The following is a 14,006-nucleotide window of genomic DNA, read 5'->3' as shown; positions in this document are numbered from 1 at the left end:
TTCTCTGGAAGGATATCAGTAGCTTATCTTAAATGTATCACTTAACATCTATATCAGTTTGGAAGTTAAAATTAATTCATTTTTATGAAAAACACAAAAAATGAAATCAAAAAATGAGAACTGTGGCAACGTAGATCAATGCCTAAACCGGCATTCAAGAAACAAGGTTTTTCATGCTCTTATCTCCTTTTGCTGCTCAGTTTGGAATTCTCAACCATATTTTTATAGTCGCACTTTGCAGCAACCTCTTCTATAAATCTGGCAGAGCACAGATAAGCCAGTGCTCTTCTATAAAGCACACACTTTCAGCCACTGCAATCTGGCCTCACACAGGCACAAGTCAAAGGAATACACTTCATGTGCAGCTCAACAGGCAAACTGCAAGTGCCCAAAAGACCAGCACCAGTGTGTGACCCTGTCATCTCGGATGCCTGAAACACTCCCATCCCTGGGCAACAGTAGCCTCCTTTTTGCTCTGCACTGCAGGGCTGCTGGCCAAAGTTGGCACTCGAACATTCTGGATTTCATACCAGACCACGGGGCCCATCTATGCTCAAGAACATTTCCTTAAAAGAATGAGCCACCCAGCAGCCCCACATAACATATTTTACACAAGCTTCTCCTGTAGAAAAAAGATAATGTAATACTGCAATTCAACTCTGTGTTAATGTGTACAGTTTGACTGATAAGCTCTGTGGTTTGAGGTAAATGTCCTAAAACCCAGCTTCCTGTGAGACTGATGTCTACATCTCTGCTTCCATTTTTATCCTTTCTCTTTCCCTGTGCCTGATCAGCATTCAGCAGGCGGGTCCTAATACATGGTGAGCTGCCAGGGAGAGGGATTTGCCAGCGTGAGTTTTTTCTGTCTTACACCACAGATCGTGAACCAGAGCTCAGACCTCCATTCCCTCATTGACTTAGTCAAATAGACCACAGCAGGTGTGAACCACGTGGTCAGGGAAAGTGTTGCCTTTACAGGGATACTACATGAAAAGAAGTGCTGAAAGACAACAGTGTTCTTCTTTTAAAGTGAACCTGCTCAGACGAAATGCAGATCCTCCTCAGCTCTTCTGCGGCAGAGGAACGGACAAAAGCAGTGAGCTCAGACACGAGTCCCGGTATCTCTTTACACTGGGCGTGATTATATTTCTCGCCTGGCTGCTGTCGGGACACGCAGCTGTCTGTGACTCACCGGCATACTTTGTGTGGTTGGACTCATCCATGGACCAGAAGCAGTGGTCGAAGGCAAACACCTGCGGGGAGAGAGGAACAAAGAGGAGCCCACATAAGTGCCTGTCCAGAAATGCCCTTCAACCTCATGAAAAGTCTGTTGCGGTGAGTCAGCCTGTCTAAGAACAAACAGGGACACCTTGGCAGTTAGTTATTACTTCTTCGGTTAACACATATTTTTTGTCTTTACATGTTATCCATTCACGCAGACATTTCTACCGAAGAAACGCAGCTATTCTGCCCAAGGTTACAACATCAGTGCTTCAAAGGAAACCTGCTTTTTTTTGTGTGTGGATACAAGCTCCATAACCATTACAAAACACTGCCACTCAAAAGTGCTTAAATGAAAATCAGACAGTATAGAGGCTATATAGCAGTCACTCATAAAGAAACAGTTCTTTTCCCAGTGACTGGTCTCAAGTGAAGAGCTTTCCCTCTTTAAAACAAGTGAAGACAAACATCACGAGGATATGGTCATTTAGAAAATAATTATTTTAGAAATTATTTATAATCAAAACGTCAGCAGATGAACCAAAAATGCTTGTGGCTTTTGTTCAAACTAATATCAATTATTTTGATTTATATGCGCTATAACTTATATAAGTGTATAGCTTAATGAAATACACTTATCTTTTAAAAGCTCCAGATTTCTCCCAAGATGAAGATATTTTTAGTCAGTATTGTAGCCTATATTTGGCAAATTGTCTTTTACATGGTACTGTCTTGAATTCTTAAATATTTCAAACTACTTCAACTACTACACAAAAAATACAACAAATTCATTTATCCTTACGCTAATTGTAGTTACATATTTATCTCCCTCTGTAGATTATGTAGTTAAGCGGAGCTTAACTACATAATCTAAAACTGCATTAGATACAGAGAATGAACCTTAAATTATTTCTAAATGGATAGAGTTGATAACTCACTGATTTGACCCTTACATTTCTTACAGCACATTTTTTATAAAGAGAGCCAGGTCATTTGATTGGTTCTTTCAAGTCAGGTAACTAAACGTGTAAGTACAGTAGATCTGTCCTCCAGGGGTTGGTGAAGCCCCGCTCTCCTGTCAGTAAGTCAAATCACATGGAGTAAACCGCCTCATTAAAAAATAACTACCACTGGCCCCTGAGGAATGCAATCCACCTCCCCTGATTTACAGATCTGAAGTGGCTTTATGGACCACTTACAAAACTGGTCCTCATCAGTCAGTCAAAATGTACACAAGTACCAGGCACGCACACATGAACAAAGATTAGGCCCCTTTTTGCTGGCAGTGAGGATTATCCTGCTGCCAAAACCATTTTCTGCCCCGTATGCCTGACCCGAAACCTTTTTAATCCCCTTTAATCAAGAGCAGGGCACATGCTTAATCACACACCATGCTCTCACTGGGGTCAGCGGCACTGAAAGGGACAGTTCTCTCAAAGTTTAAACAGCAGGTCCTCAGGCAGTCACTGCAGGCATTACCCGCTTTTCACTGTGTCAAAATGCTACTGTTATCAAATCTATCATATTTCCTTTAAATCATCTCTGGAATGACAGCAAATTTCAGTCTGGGATATCATCAAACCCCAGGAATGAAGTCACATTCCAGAATGTTAATAATCAGATAATTTCATATTCTGATCATTTAAGCCCAAATCTTACAACTTATTTCTCATGATGATGTGTGTAAATGTCAGTTAGGGTTAGCATTATCAAGGAGTAAATGGACTAGTATTTGGGCCAATAACTTTGATTAAGTCAAAGGAATCTATTCAATTCTACTCTTTAATTTTTTTTAATTGCTTACACCAGCTTTTATTTACTCAAAATATTGAGTATATCTGAGTTGATGAGTATATTTTACTGGCCAGCGCTGTAGAGAGAGACAGGAGCAGGGGAGTACCTACAGAAAGGCCTTCCCTAGCCCTTGCAGATAAAAACAGAAGGTACGTCAAACATAACAGGAATGCAGCAAACAGAATTCCCCCAAGAGACTACAGGGAGGCTCCTCCCCTTCCACTGAATCTACTGCAGTGTCCTGCTCAAGTTCAGGCCGGCCCATGTAGCAGGAAACAGCAGCTGACATCATAAACAGAAAAACAATGTGCATACAAATTGCAATTTGGCATGGAGGTTAGGGAACCAAACAGAGCACGTCTTTATAGAAGGCTGCCAATTGAAATCTGAGGTAAAGCACTGCTGCAATGCCCTCAAACAAAATGCTTAATCCAAATTTCAGCAAACCGTAAATATAGGGTAACATGCATAGAATACAAACTGAGTCCCTCTAGATAGGAGCATTTGTTATTTAAATAAGAACAGGTTGAAGCAAACGTTGTGAAATAGATAATTATTTAAGGGTATCCTCTCTTCTCAGAACCAGATACAAATATAAGGCAGACTTTCTGTAGGATGCAATAATACTTTTGCCTGGGGAAATAATCAGTTATTACTGACCAAAATACTTCCACAGACAAAATTTCTGCACAATTTTACAGTGCATGACAGTGTCAATGCCACAGTGCTCTGACTGTCTAGCACATCTACTCTGCCAGGGCTGTACACTGGAATAGCACTGCACTGCACAATGTTTGCAGAGGACAGGCAAATAGAACTATCAGTCAATGTTTGCACTCTCAGACTGTTTGCAATTGTAAAGAATACATTGTGGTGTTTAATGATTAGCAAAAAGAACACCCAACAATGCAGCTTAGAACACACCACAGGGCTTTTCCTGCATCAAAATGTCTTAGGTGGGCCGCCAAAATGTTCTTTCACGCCGGCCATAGGTGAAATCACACAGAAAATAAATAAATAAATGCAGAAAACCCTGCAAAACCATGAGAAATGGTCCGCGCATTTATTGGTACAATTTGATTGTGAATGACAGGCTACAGCATTTCAAGTTCACGTGCAACAGGCTAAATGAACTACAGTAGATTCCGCTGCTTACAATGAGACAGAGAGTGCTGGCGACAGCACGTTTCATGCAGGCCTCCGCTATTTATGTGATTTTTTTACCTTAAAAAAAATTTTTTTTGGCGGTTTTATGTCTCTATATGGCAATTGTCAGTTTGTTTATGCCACATCTACCAACCTTTAAACTATATCTATATAGCTCATTATGCATTACAATTATGGCCCTAATTCCATTCAAATATCCTAAATATGTGCTAATGGGTTATGCAAATATGCAATCTCTTTATAATGGAAAGAATGAGACATGGTTTGGGATTTGCAGAACCAGAAAATAAACCATTTGCACATAGCCTACTCCATGGGTTACGCAATAAGATCTTAAAACCTCTGCTAATGAATAAAGGACTTAACTTATGGTTATTATTACGAATGCATTCTTCAGATATCTGTACATAAATGCCTTAAAGGACCACTGCGTGCAATTCTGAGTGTGTTTATTTTTTATGTCCTCACAAGCTGTCAGATATCATGTAATCACTTCATTCTATGGATTCACCTGTTTTAAGGGCTCATTTTTGGCCCCAGTCTATGAAGGATCAAAATGGAAGATTTCTGCCACACTTCCAGCAGATCAAGACAAGCTGAAGGCAAAAAGTGTAAAAATGAAAAGAAAAAAAAAAGCACACAAAAGTAAGGGAAGCCAGGCTTTAAAAAATACCAAAATTACACAGCCTACCCCCCCCCCCCCCATAAGGGAAAATTTACAGGCAGGGAGGTTACCTCTGACCTCCTAGCACCACGCTCCCCTTCCAGACATTGTGTCAAGATGTTCATCTCAACAGGGCTATCACAGATAGAGGCCCCAGCACACACACACACATGCACACACGCACGCATCCACACACACACACACAATGAATGTGCAAGATTTAGCACTCACCTTGGTCTGTTTTCTGGATGTGGGCAAGCAGCCAGAGGGGGAGATGATACAAAATCCCAAGCATCCACCAGCATAAACAAGAGAGATGGGGGAGGGGGAGAGACAGTGGCATTAAGTTAACCACAATTCAAATCCAGGAGTATTTCAAAATTCAATTTCACAACACGCATTGCATTTTATTATATTTTTACATTTTTACCGCTGTAGCATACTTACCACCATATGCCTATAGCAATTAGGGCATCTTGCTAACACAGAAAAGACAATGAGGAGGGTGTCTTTTGAGGAATTTAATCTCGCATAAATGTAGTAACTGGATTCACAGGATTTCTTAGTGTTGTGGACAGTGACCAGTCACATGACTGGAGGGAAATGGGGTGTGAGAAGGGAAATACAGTTACAGCTACAGTTGCCAAGTAACAAACTCAGTGTGCAGCATTTCTAGGTCCTTTGAGACATTTTGTAGGTCCTTGAAGTTCCACATCAATTCAAAATCAATGTAACTTGAAAAGCAATCATGATCTCTGAACATTTAATAACATTTTTAATAATACCCAACTGCTAGTCAAATAATTATTTATGTAGTACTGTGGTTGTGACCCTTTAAATGGAACCAAAATGGCACTGGAATTAGCCTACAGCTGAATATTTAAGCCTATTTTTAGTTCCACAAGAACGATCCACAAGAATTATTTTGTGAAATTTGTATTTTGTGAGATACATCCAAGACTTATTATATGGTAGATTGAATCCCTAAAATAAAATATAAATCTGAAGTCAAAAATATATTTTCAAATATGTTTCACAAATCGATGGGCCGCCCTGATATCTAGAGCAGAAACACTTCACGTGACAGCTTAAATACTGCTTAGATTTCAGTGTAATTTAAGAAGTGTGTGCATGAATTATTACTCCTGTACATTCCATATTTAGCATATAATTACCCCTTTACTTTAACTGCAAAGTGTGACCTTACAACCACTACACAAGCACCAAAAGCACTATCCCCCTGGGCTCTCCTAGTCATCCAAGCAGACACACACCTGGACATCCCACATCAGGGCTGTGAGCTAATCTCCTTTCCCACCTGTCTCTCACCTTCAGGCCCCGCCCTACAGTGAGTCAGCATCCTGCGCACACACACACACACACACGTGCACGCAGACACGTGCGCACTGTAAGCAGGCCGGAAGAACCAACGGAATGGACAGGAGAGGACTGTATGAACTGCGTTCGTCCATTACATCTGACCCCATGTTTTTTCCTCAGGAGAGAAATTCGCTATGGTCCATGCTGTTCCGCTATAGGCTAATTGTTGCCGACACCGCCCCTTTTATGGGAACGCGCACAGAACTTGATTAATAAAACCTGTGTTCACGCAGCAAACTGATAACCACCTTTGTGATACCGGTTAAACCCGATTGATGTTGTTAGGGTTTGTCAAGCCAGCTAATGCAAAGAAACCCTGGGTATGTTAGGCTTCCTTCGTAGAATACTCCCAAGATCAACACTAATACTTCAAAACAAGAGTGTACGACAGTCTCAGTGACAATAGGACACTGTTAAAGGAAATGGCTACAATTTATTTTAAAAACATTTGCGCTTAAAAATTAAGTTAAGCATTTCATCATTTTCCAAAACATTTAGCATTTTTAATAACTTTTAAAATTTTAGAAGCAACACCCCAAGTATCAGTGGCTAATTGAAGCATCACTTTTAATTTGTGAGAGCAGCAGTCAGACAGTGAAGTGGTTCCGGTCAAAAAGCAAAGCCTTGGACCCAAGAGAGAGAGAGCGGAGAGCAGGGGACACCTGAGCCACCATCACCCCACACACACAGTCTCTAACAGCAGCTCTATGAGCCCACACTAAATACAGCCCCCAAGGGTTCTGCTTCCAGAATTACACAAACAGCCTTTCTGTTACTGTGGTCATTACGATGAAAGCTGCCCAGCAAATACTGTTTTAAGAACTGGGCTATTATCAACAACTCCTCATCTGCATCCTATGATAGCTAATAGGCCTTCGCTGATATAGCTTCCTTAGATCCACATTTTCTGTAACTTTACCATGCATCCAGATGTGTGGCACTTAGTCAGCTAGGGGCAAACGGCTTGTTTTAGAATACATAGCAAATCATCTACATGTAGGCTACATGAATCAGACAGCTCTGTGCTAAAAAAAACCCTTTGGAAGAAAATAAACCACATAAATCACGTCCTTGAACTATTCATGACACTACAACTATATGGAGAGACTAAAGCTATCCCTCGGAGTACAAGACAAAGACCCTCATCCCTGTCACTGCTCATTAGAGCAAGCAAAAGGGGTTTTGGGGTGGGGGGCAGGAGAGAAAGAGCAAGACCTAAAAAGAGTGGGGGACAGGAAGAAAGTGAAGGAGAGAAAAACAGAGAGAGAGAGAGGCACAAGAGACAGGAGGCAAAAGGAGTGAGGGAGACACGGGGGACGAGTGAGAAGAGCCACCAGAGTGAAAGAGAAGAGAGGGAGAAAGGGACAGAGAAAGAGAGAGAGAGAATGGAAAGACAGAGAGAGAGAGAGAGACAGATAGCTAGCGGGGGGTGGCGACCACACGGTGTGATCTTTGCTTGCGGTGACGGAATGTGGGCCACTAATGAGCAAAGTGGCGGGTGGTTAATCGGATGTGACACAGGGACTACGGCCCCCTCAATCCCCCCTTCCTGCAGTTCATTCAGTCCACAGCGCACAGCTCTGCGAGGGCTTTCTCCCCACTGGGAGCTTTTTACCTTATGTATTTGCTATTTGGGGGTTCTGGTGTTTGCTCTGTTTGCTCTTTTTGCTCTGTCTCTTGCCTTGCTCCTCTGTAAAGTGTCTTTGTGACAGTTCTCTGTAAAAAGAACTATACAAATAAAACTGAATTGACAATTGAAAGTACAGAAAAGGGGGGAGGGGGGAAAGGGGCGGAGCTTTCAGACCCTCCAGGTACCAGCAGTGCCCTGTCTGGAGGTCAGGGGGACGCACCGCCCCCCACTCCCATCTGTAGATCAGTTACATTTGCTCCTCAGTCAGCAGCATTAAAGACAGGACAGCACAAGGGTCATAAAGATTCTGTTTCAGACAAAGAACACACAGGCCTGCGTGCTCCAGGCCAGGGGGACAGCCATGCACACACACCTCAGGGGTTCAGGAGCGTCCCTTCCAGCATCAGATCATCCTGAAGGCTCACTGGACACACATTTTTCCTCAAATTGAAAAGTGTACTTTCTCCATGAATGCACTTGTTTGCTTAGCTGACGCCATTATACAGGTTGACCTACAGAGCTTACACATCTCCCGTAGAGCTGTATATTTACTGAAGCCATGCAGCTAAGAGCCTTGCTGAGAAGCACAGGCGCGACGCCAGGCTGGAATTTAAACCTGCAAGCTCCTGGTTCTGTAGTACTGGCGAGGGCACCAGCATGAGCCAAAGAGACAAGAGCACTGGATGGAATATGCCTATGTACTGTATCAGATTACATTCCACACAGACATATTTAGAGAACAGGCCTCAGTCAGGTTACGCAGGCATTTGTGTGGGCGCAGGCTACACCATAGAGAAAATATTTTCAAAACTTTGACCTACTTGCAGCTGACCAGTGTCCAAAAAGCTTGAGGGTGTCTTTGTTTCAAAGGGAGGGTGCAGAGACTCTTGGGAGGGGGGGAGGGTGCGGGGAATTCCCTGTCACAGCTGTGCTGCTGAAACTGATAGCGTTCATTGCCACGGAATTCATCATATTGTACACCCATCTTTCTTATGGCCTTGTATGACTAGCGTGTCTTTCAATTCTGAAGTTTCTGGAGCCTCTGTTGCCATTTACAGTATAATTTCTCTGGCTGTAATACACTGTTCACACTCATGAAATCCAGATACAAGTAAAATTCCATGCGCAGCCAGAGGGACAACCTCACTTTGCCTAGGTGGCACTTACTACGCAGAGATTCCCAAACACTTCACATTCGCAAATAAAAAGGACAAAGGGAAAAGGCACCAGCCTCGGGATGCTTGAGCAGCGCAGCTGTCCGGCGAGAATAGTAGATATATCTCATAACCTATAATAATAATCTTTGTCACTTTTATTACAAAATCTTTGACCCCAAAAAAAATTAAACAATACAGCTAGATGGAGAGCCTATTCTCTTCGGAGTAGTGATATGTGGAATTGTGGATATGACCACATGCGTCCCACAGAACAGCTGATTCTGCCGTCAGCCTCCCCAAGGGGGGGGGGGGGGGGGGCACTGCAGGCCGCCCCTCCTTTCCTGCCCCTCCCTGTCCCAAATCCACCATTTTGCGCCAGGGCAGGAGCAACAGCAACGCTCCTGGCGTTTGTTTGCGTGCCTGTCTGTACGACACCCTGTGTGTCTGTGTGTGTTTATAGAGCAGTGCATTCCACTGGTGTCACACCTAAAATCCTCCCCTCCTCACGCACACCTGACCAAAGGCGGTAGGAGCACAAGGCCAATGAGTTACAGCCTCCTGCCCCAAAACACCCGGAGGGGGTCATGTGACTGATAGGATCTGATGTTGGGGGAGACGCCAAAAGGAAAATGCTTATGCGGAATACATTTGGACTGATGGATGACTAAATACACTGAGGGGCTGAGCACTAGGAAATGTCAAAGGATATTTACTAAGCAGGCAAATTTGAATCATTTTACGTTAATTCATAATTAAATGCTTGACATTATTATAACATTTGATTTTGTACATAAATTACATCAACATAGTAATTGCTACTTTTATATTCCAAAAACGGAATTATCATCAAAGCCAATAGCACTTTGCCCAGACTTGCACCTTACCTCAAATATTTTCTTATCAGCAACACTGCAGCAGCTGTTCATTTGGTCCCTTTACTACAGTCCAAATGTTTAACAGCTTCACCTTAAACAGTCCATTTCAAAGCTTGGCCTCCAAAACTTTGGTCGTTTATAAAAAAAATTTGGTGCTCATTTAAAGATCATGTTGATCGAAAAAAAAAGAAGAAAAAAAAAAAGCTGGTTTGAGAAGTGGGCACCGTTCCACAGCATCGATCCAATCAAAGAGGAGAGTGAGGTTTCACATCTGGTGTTAAACACCTCATGAAACCAAACCAGCAAACACAACTACCATCTGTCCCAAACATAGCAGCCTGTTACTGCCACTGCACAATGAGGGAAACGGAAAGCTGGATCTTGATAGTTTTCCTCATCTCAAGTGAATACAGACCCCAGCACTGCTTACAACTGGAAAACAAAAGAAACATGATGCAGTGCCAGGCCTTTTTTTGGTACTATATAGTTTTGCACTGAATGTGGCAGTCTGGAAATGATCACTGCCTTTAAGAGCAGGGACACGAGATGGAGGTTTGCATGCAGCCCAAACAGACTGACAGTCCGGTCATAATAAAAAGAAACCTGTTTTCCTCCATTTGTATATTCAGTTCAGTGAATATGCCTCTTCAGTCAGGTTTATTCAACTCCTCAGACTGCAATTTCAGACAGGCCCTGATTACTGTATCAAAAAGGCATTCTTACGATAAATCACAGGACTGTGTTTTGGGGAAAAAGTAGTCTCAGCTATGTTTATCTGCATCGTACATGCACAATGGCCACAGGTAATATGATTTCAAACTGTTGATATTTCACTGTCAGGCTCTCTCAACTTTTATGCTATAAAATGATTTAGGCTATAACTTTTGCTCACACACTTAGTAGAGTAGGGGCACTCTGGGCAAATGAAATCAGTCTCTATACTTAAATAAACTCAAACAAGCACTCAAACACACATAGCAGGAAGAAATTACACTACACAAGACCCTTGGATGGGATCACTGGACAGAGTGTCTAAGTGGTGCCAATATAGCCTTCATCCATCCTCTCCAGCTCCCAGCATGCAATGCTGCTGATTACCATCCAAAAATATACTCACCCCTCATTGTCTACCCAGCCCCACCACCAGCCCCTCTCCCAGCCCCTCTCTCATCTATCTCTATCACTCCTCCAATATCTCTACACAACTCCACAACTCCCAAAATGACACCACTATCCACGGGCTGCCATATAAAGCACTTTTAACACAATCCTGTTCTCATTTAGGTATCACGTTGCATGAATTGTTCTTCTTACACTCACACAAGCCGAGTTACACCGGCTGCAGTGCCCAGCACTGCGGAAATGCCAGCACAGGGAAATACCATTTCAAAAATGACAGGGGTGGGAATGGACTGAATGGCTTTTACCTGACCCCTACCATCGCAGGTCGAGCGAAAGGGATTATGCTGCCTAGCAAAGGGCTTAGCACTCCCATTAGCCCTTTTCCGGAACAGCCAGGCCTGAATACACAGAAGAGACACCATATTTTACACCATTACATCTGCAGACCTTTCCACAGTTCCCTTCCCCACTGCTGCTCAACCAGGCTTCCTCTGAAGGCAAAGTCACACAAGTACAAGAAAAACAGTCAATGACAGAGCAAAGAGGTTGCCACTTTGGTATTTATTTTCTCCCGCTACAGCAGCATACTCCAAAGCTAAAATATTTAGTCCATTTACCTTTACGAACAGGTGATACTTAGATGTGCATGTATTATTTTATTTGTGTATTGCATTAGTCTGTAAAAGTGTAACTGTAGACCCATTTCATTACTGAAATGTCCTTTCAGGTGGGAAGAGCGCTCACTAGCATGCGGAGACGTGCACTGACTGCTTCAGTGTGCACTTCATGTGTCCGCTGCTCAGACAGCGTCTCCACTGCCAGCGGGGCTCACTGCCTGCGGGGCTCACTGTCCGCGGGGCTCACTGTCCGTGGGGCTCACTGCCTGACACAGCAGCCACTGACGCTGTCAAGATTCAACAGCAGACCCGGGGGCCCGTGCTCACATTTACCCTGTGTCTGTGTCAGCATGAGCCCCTCAGCATCCCACAGCACTGCGCAGGTTAAAGCACTGTGCTGTAGAATGTGCCATCCTTTGGATGAGACGTTAAACAGAGGTCCTGACCAGCTGTGGTCATTAAAGGCTTCATGGCAGACTTCAGAGAAGCAGGTATGCTAACTCCGGTGTCCTGGTCAAACTCCCACTAAACGGGCCCCTGACATCTGGCCTCCTTATAACCCCCTACACCTGACTGGCCACAAAGCCCCTTCCATTCTCTCTGCTGTGATTCCCCAGGTCACCACTGCAAAAAAGACGCAAAAATAATATGTATATATATATATATATATATATATATATATATATATATGTATTTATATATATATAAATACATATATATACACACATATATATATATATATATAAACTGATCAAATAAATTAATCCATGAGCAAAATATCCCGGCCAATAAGGACTGCAGCTTTTTCCATTGATGATATTAGAATATTACATTAGTCTATTCTTGGCTAGGTACGCACAACTGTGATCCTACAGAAATACCTGCAAAGATTGCCCATCCTGGCAAATTCCCCCCCTCGCAGTGAACTTATTGAATAACCCTCAGTTTAAGTGGCTGATTAAATGTACAATTTCCATTCCACTGGCATGTGATACAGATTCTGGTACTGAACTGCTGTCCTGTACGTATGTCTACACCACTGTGAGAGCTGTGAGCTGAGAGACTAAACATTACATACTGTACATCGCAAATCATTATTACATTCAAAATATTATGAAACATAAGGCATCTTTAATATAACCTTCTTATATTATTCTTGAATCTTTTATAATAGATACTAATATTTCGGTATCTATTACATGGTACACACACAACATTTCCAAAACGAAATTTGATGTTTTTACCATAAAGTCATGCTCCCACAGAGAAAGAACAGGGCAGAAGAAAAAGAGAGTGAGTGAGAGAGAATGGGAGAGAGTGAGAGAGATCTGAGGAAAAAAACAGAAAGCTGAGAAACGGATAGGGTGGGGCATGCTGTTCAAACTTGAGGGTCATCATAATTCCAGAACTTTGCTGTATCCCAGCAGTGGCTGTTGCCTGGCAACAGATAAACAAAAAAACGTCAGACCGACTACCAACCCCATGAGTCAGAGCTCCGTTCTAAAGGCAGGCAGGGGAGCCCGGAGCTGGATTACTCACTGCAGAAGCTGGGGCCCCAGCACAGGACTGCCCTCCCGTTATAAACAATGGGCCTGTTTGACTTGTCTGGTGCCAGGATGACACTTGGATCGCTCACCATCAGTTAACTCTCTGTTCCCCTCGGTGCACTTCCACAACTCCGGGTCACAGAGCTTAATGCTGTTTATTGTCCAACGGGATCTGAATGTTACGACTGCACAACTGTATTTACTTGAATCTGGTACTGGTGAGCAAAATTCTGCAATTTTCACTTCAGATGAATCTGGTAAATCTTGAAAAAGCTCTAATGTATCCATCTGAATCATGAAAATGCATCTTTGCCCACATGTTTTCCATTAAAACGTTTTTCTGTGCGTCACACCTGCCCATGCTCGCTTTAATGAGGTTGTTTTTTTATGAATTAAAAAATATTCACAGGAACAGAGTGTGTGACTGGCAGACGAGTCCAGGCTTTGCGATGCGTGTGAGGCCGTCGGGGGGTCTGCCAACACAAAGACTGAAGCACAGCGCCAGTACAAAGGGCTCCATCAATCAGGCGGCTAGCATAGCTTTCCCCTCCAGCACCAGCCGCAGTCGCAGCCCAGCCACGCCTTTTTCACCCCGTCCACTCTGCAGAGCACCACAAAAACAGGCCCTGGGGTCAAAGGGGAGGAGCCCAAAGTAGCGACATGAAAATTCATTAAGACAATGGAGTACTTCCTTTTTCTCTTGTTTTAGCAAGCAAGCAAGCCAACTGTATAATAGATCAAAATTGTGACTGCAAGGATATTGTAACGGGAGTGTTTTCTGTCAGTGGGGATATTCATGTGAACAGCCCTTCTCATAAGAGTGTGATATGTG

General features: G+C 43.1%; 1 protein-coding gene across 8 annotated transcripts in view; it reads right to left on the bottom strand.

The window, feature by feature from the left end:
• kif13a (kinesin family member 13A) overlaps nt 1-14,006 on the bottom strand; it is a 79,119-nt gene that overhangs the window by 43,658 nt on the left and 21,455 nt on the right. For all 8 annotated transcript variants that reach the window (XR_004765648.1, XM_035421179.1, XM_035421183.1 and 5 more), the window contains exons 3-4: nt 5,078-5,090; nt 1,193-1,253 (exon numbers count right to left, since the gene is read on the bottom strand). Coding sequence is in view for 7 of the 8 variants with exons in the window: in XM_035421179.1 (XP_035277070.1) it covers nt 1,193-1,253; nt 5,078-5,090 (74 nt within the window). In the remaining variant the exon portion in view is untranslated. The remainder of the gene's footprint in view (nt 1-1,192; nt 1,254-5,077; nt 5,091-14,006) is intronic.

This window comes from Anguilla anguilla, chromosome 1, assembly GCF_013347855.1.
Source record: "Anguilla anguilla isolate fAngAng1 chromosome 1, fAngAng1.pri, whole genome shotgun sequence".
NCBI classification, from domain to species: domain Eukaryota; kingdom Metazoa; phylum Chordata; class Actinopteri; order Anguilliformes; family Anguillidae; genus Anguilla; species Anguilla anguilla.
The sequence above is the reverse complement of the archived record's forward strand: the minus strand, read 5'-3'. Positions and strand labels throughout refer to the sequence as shown.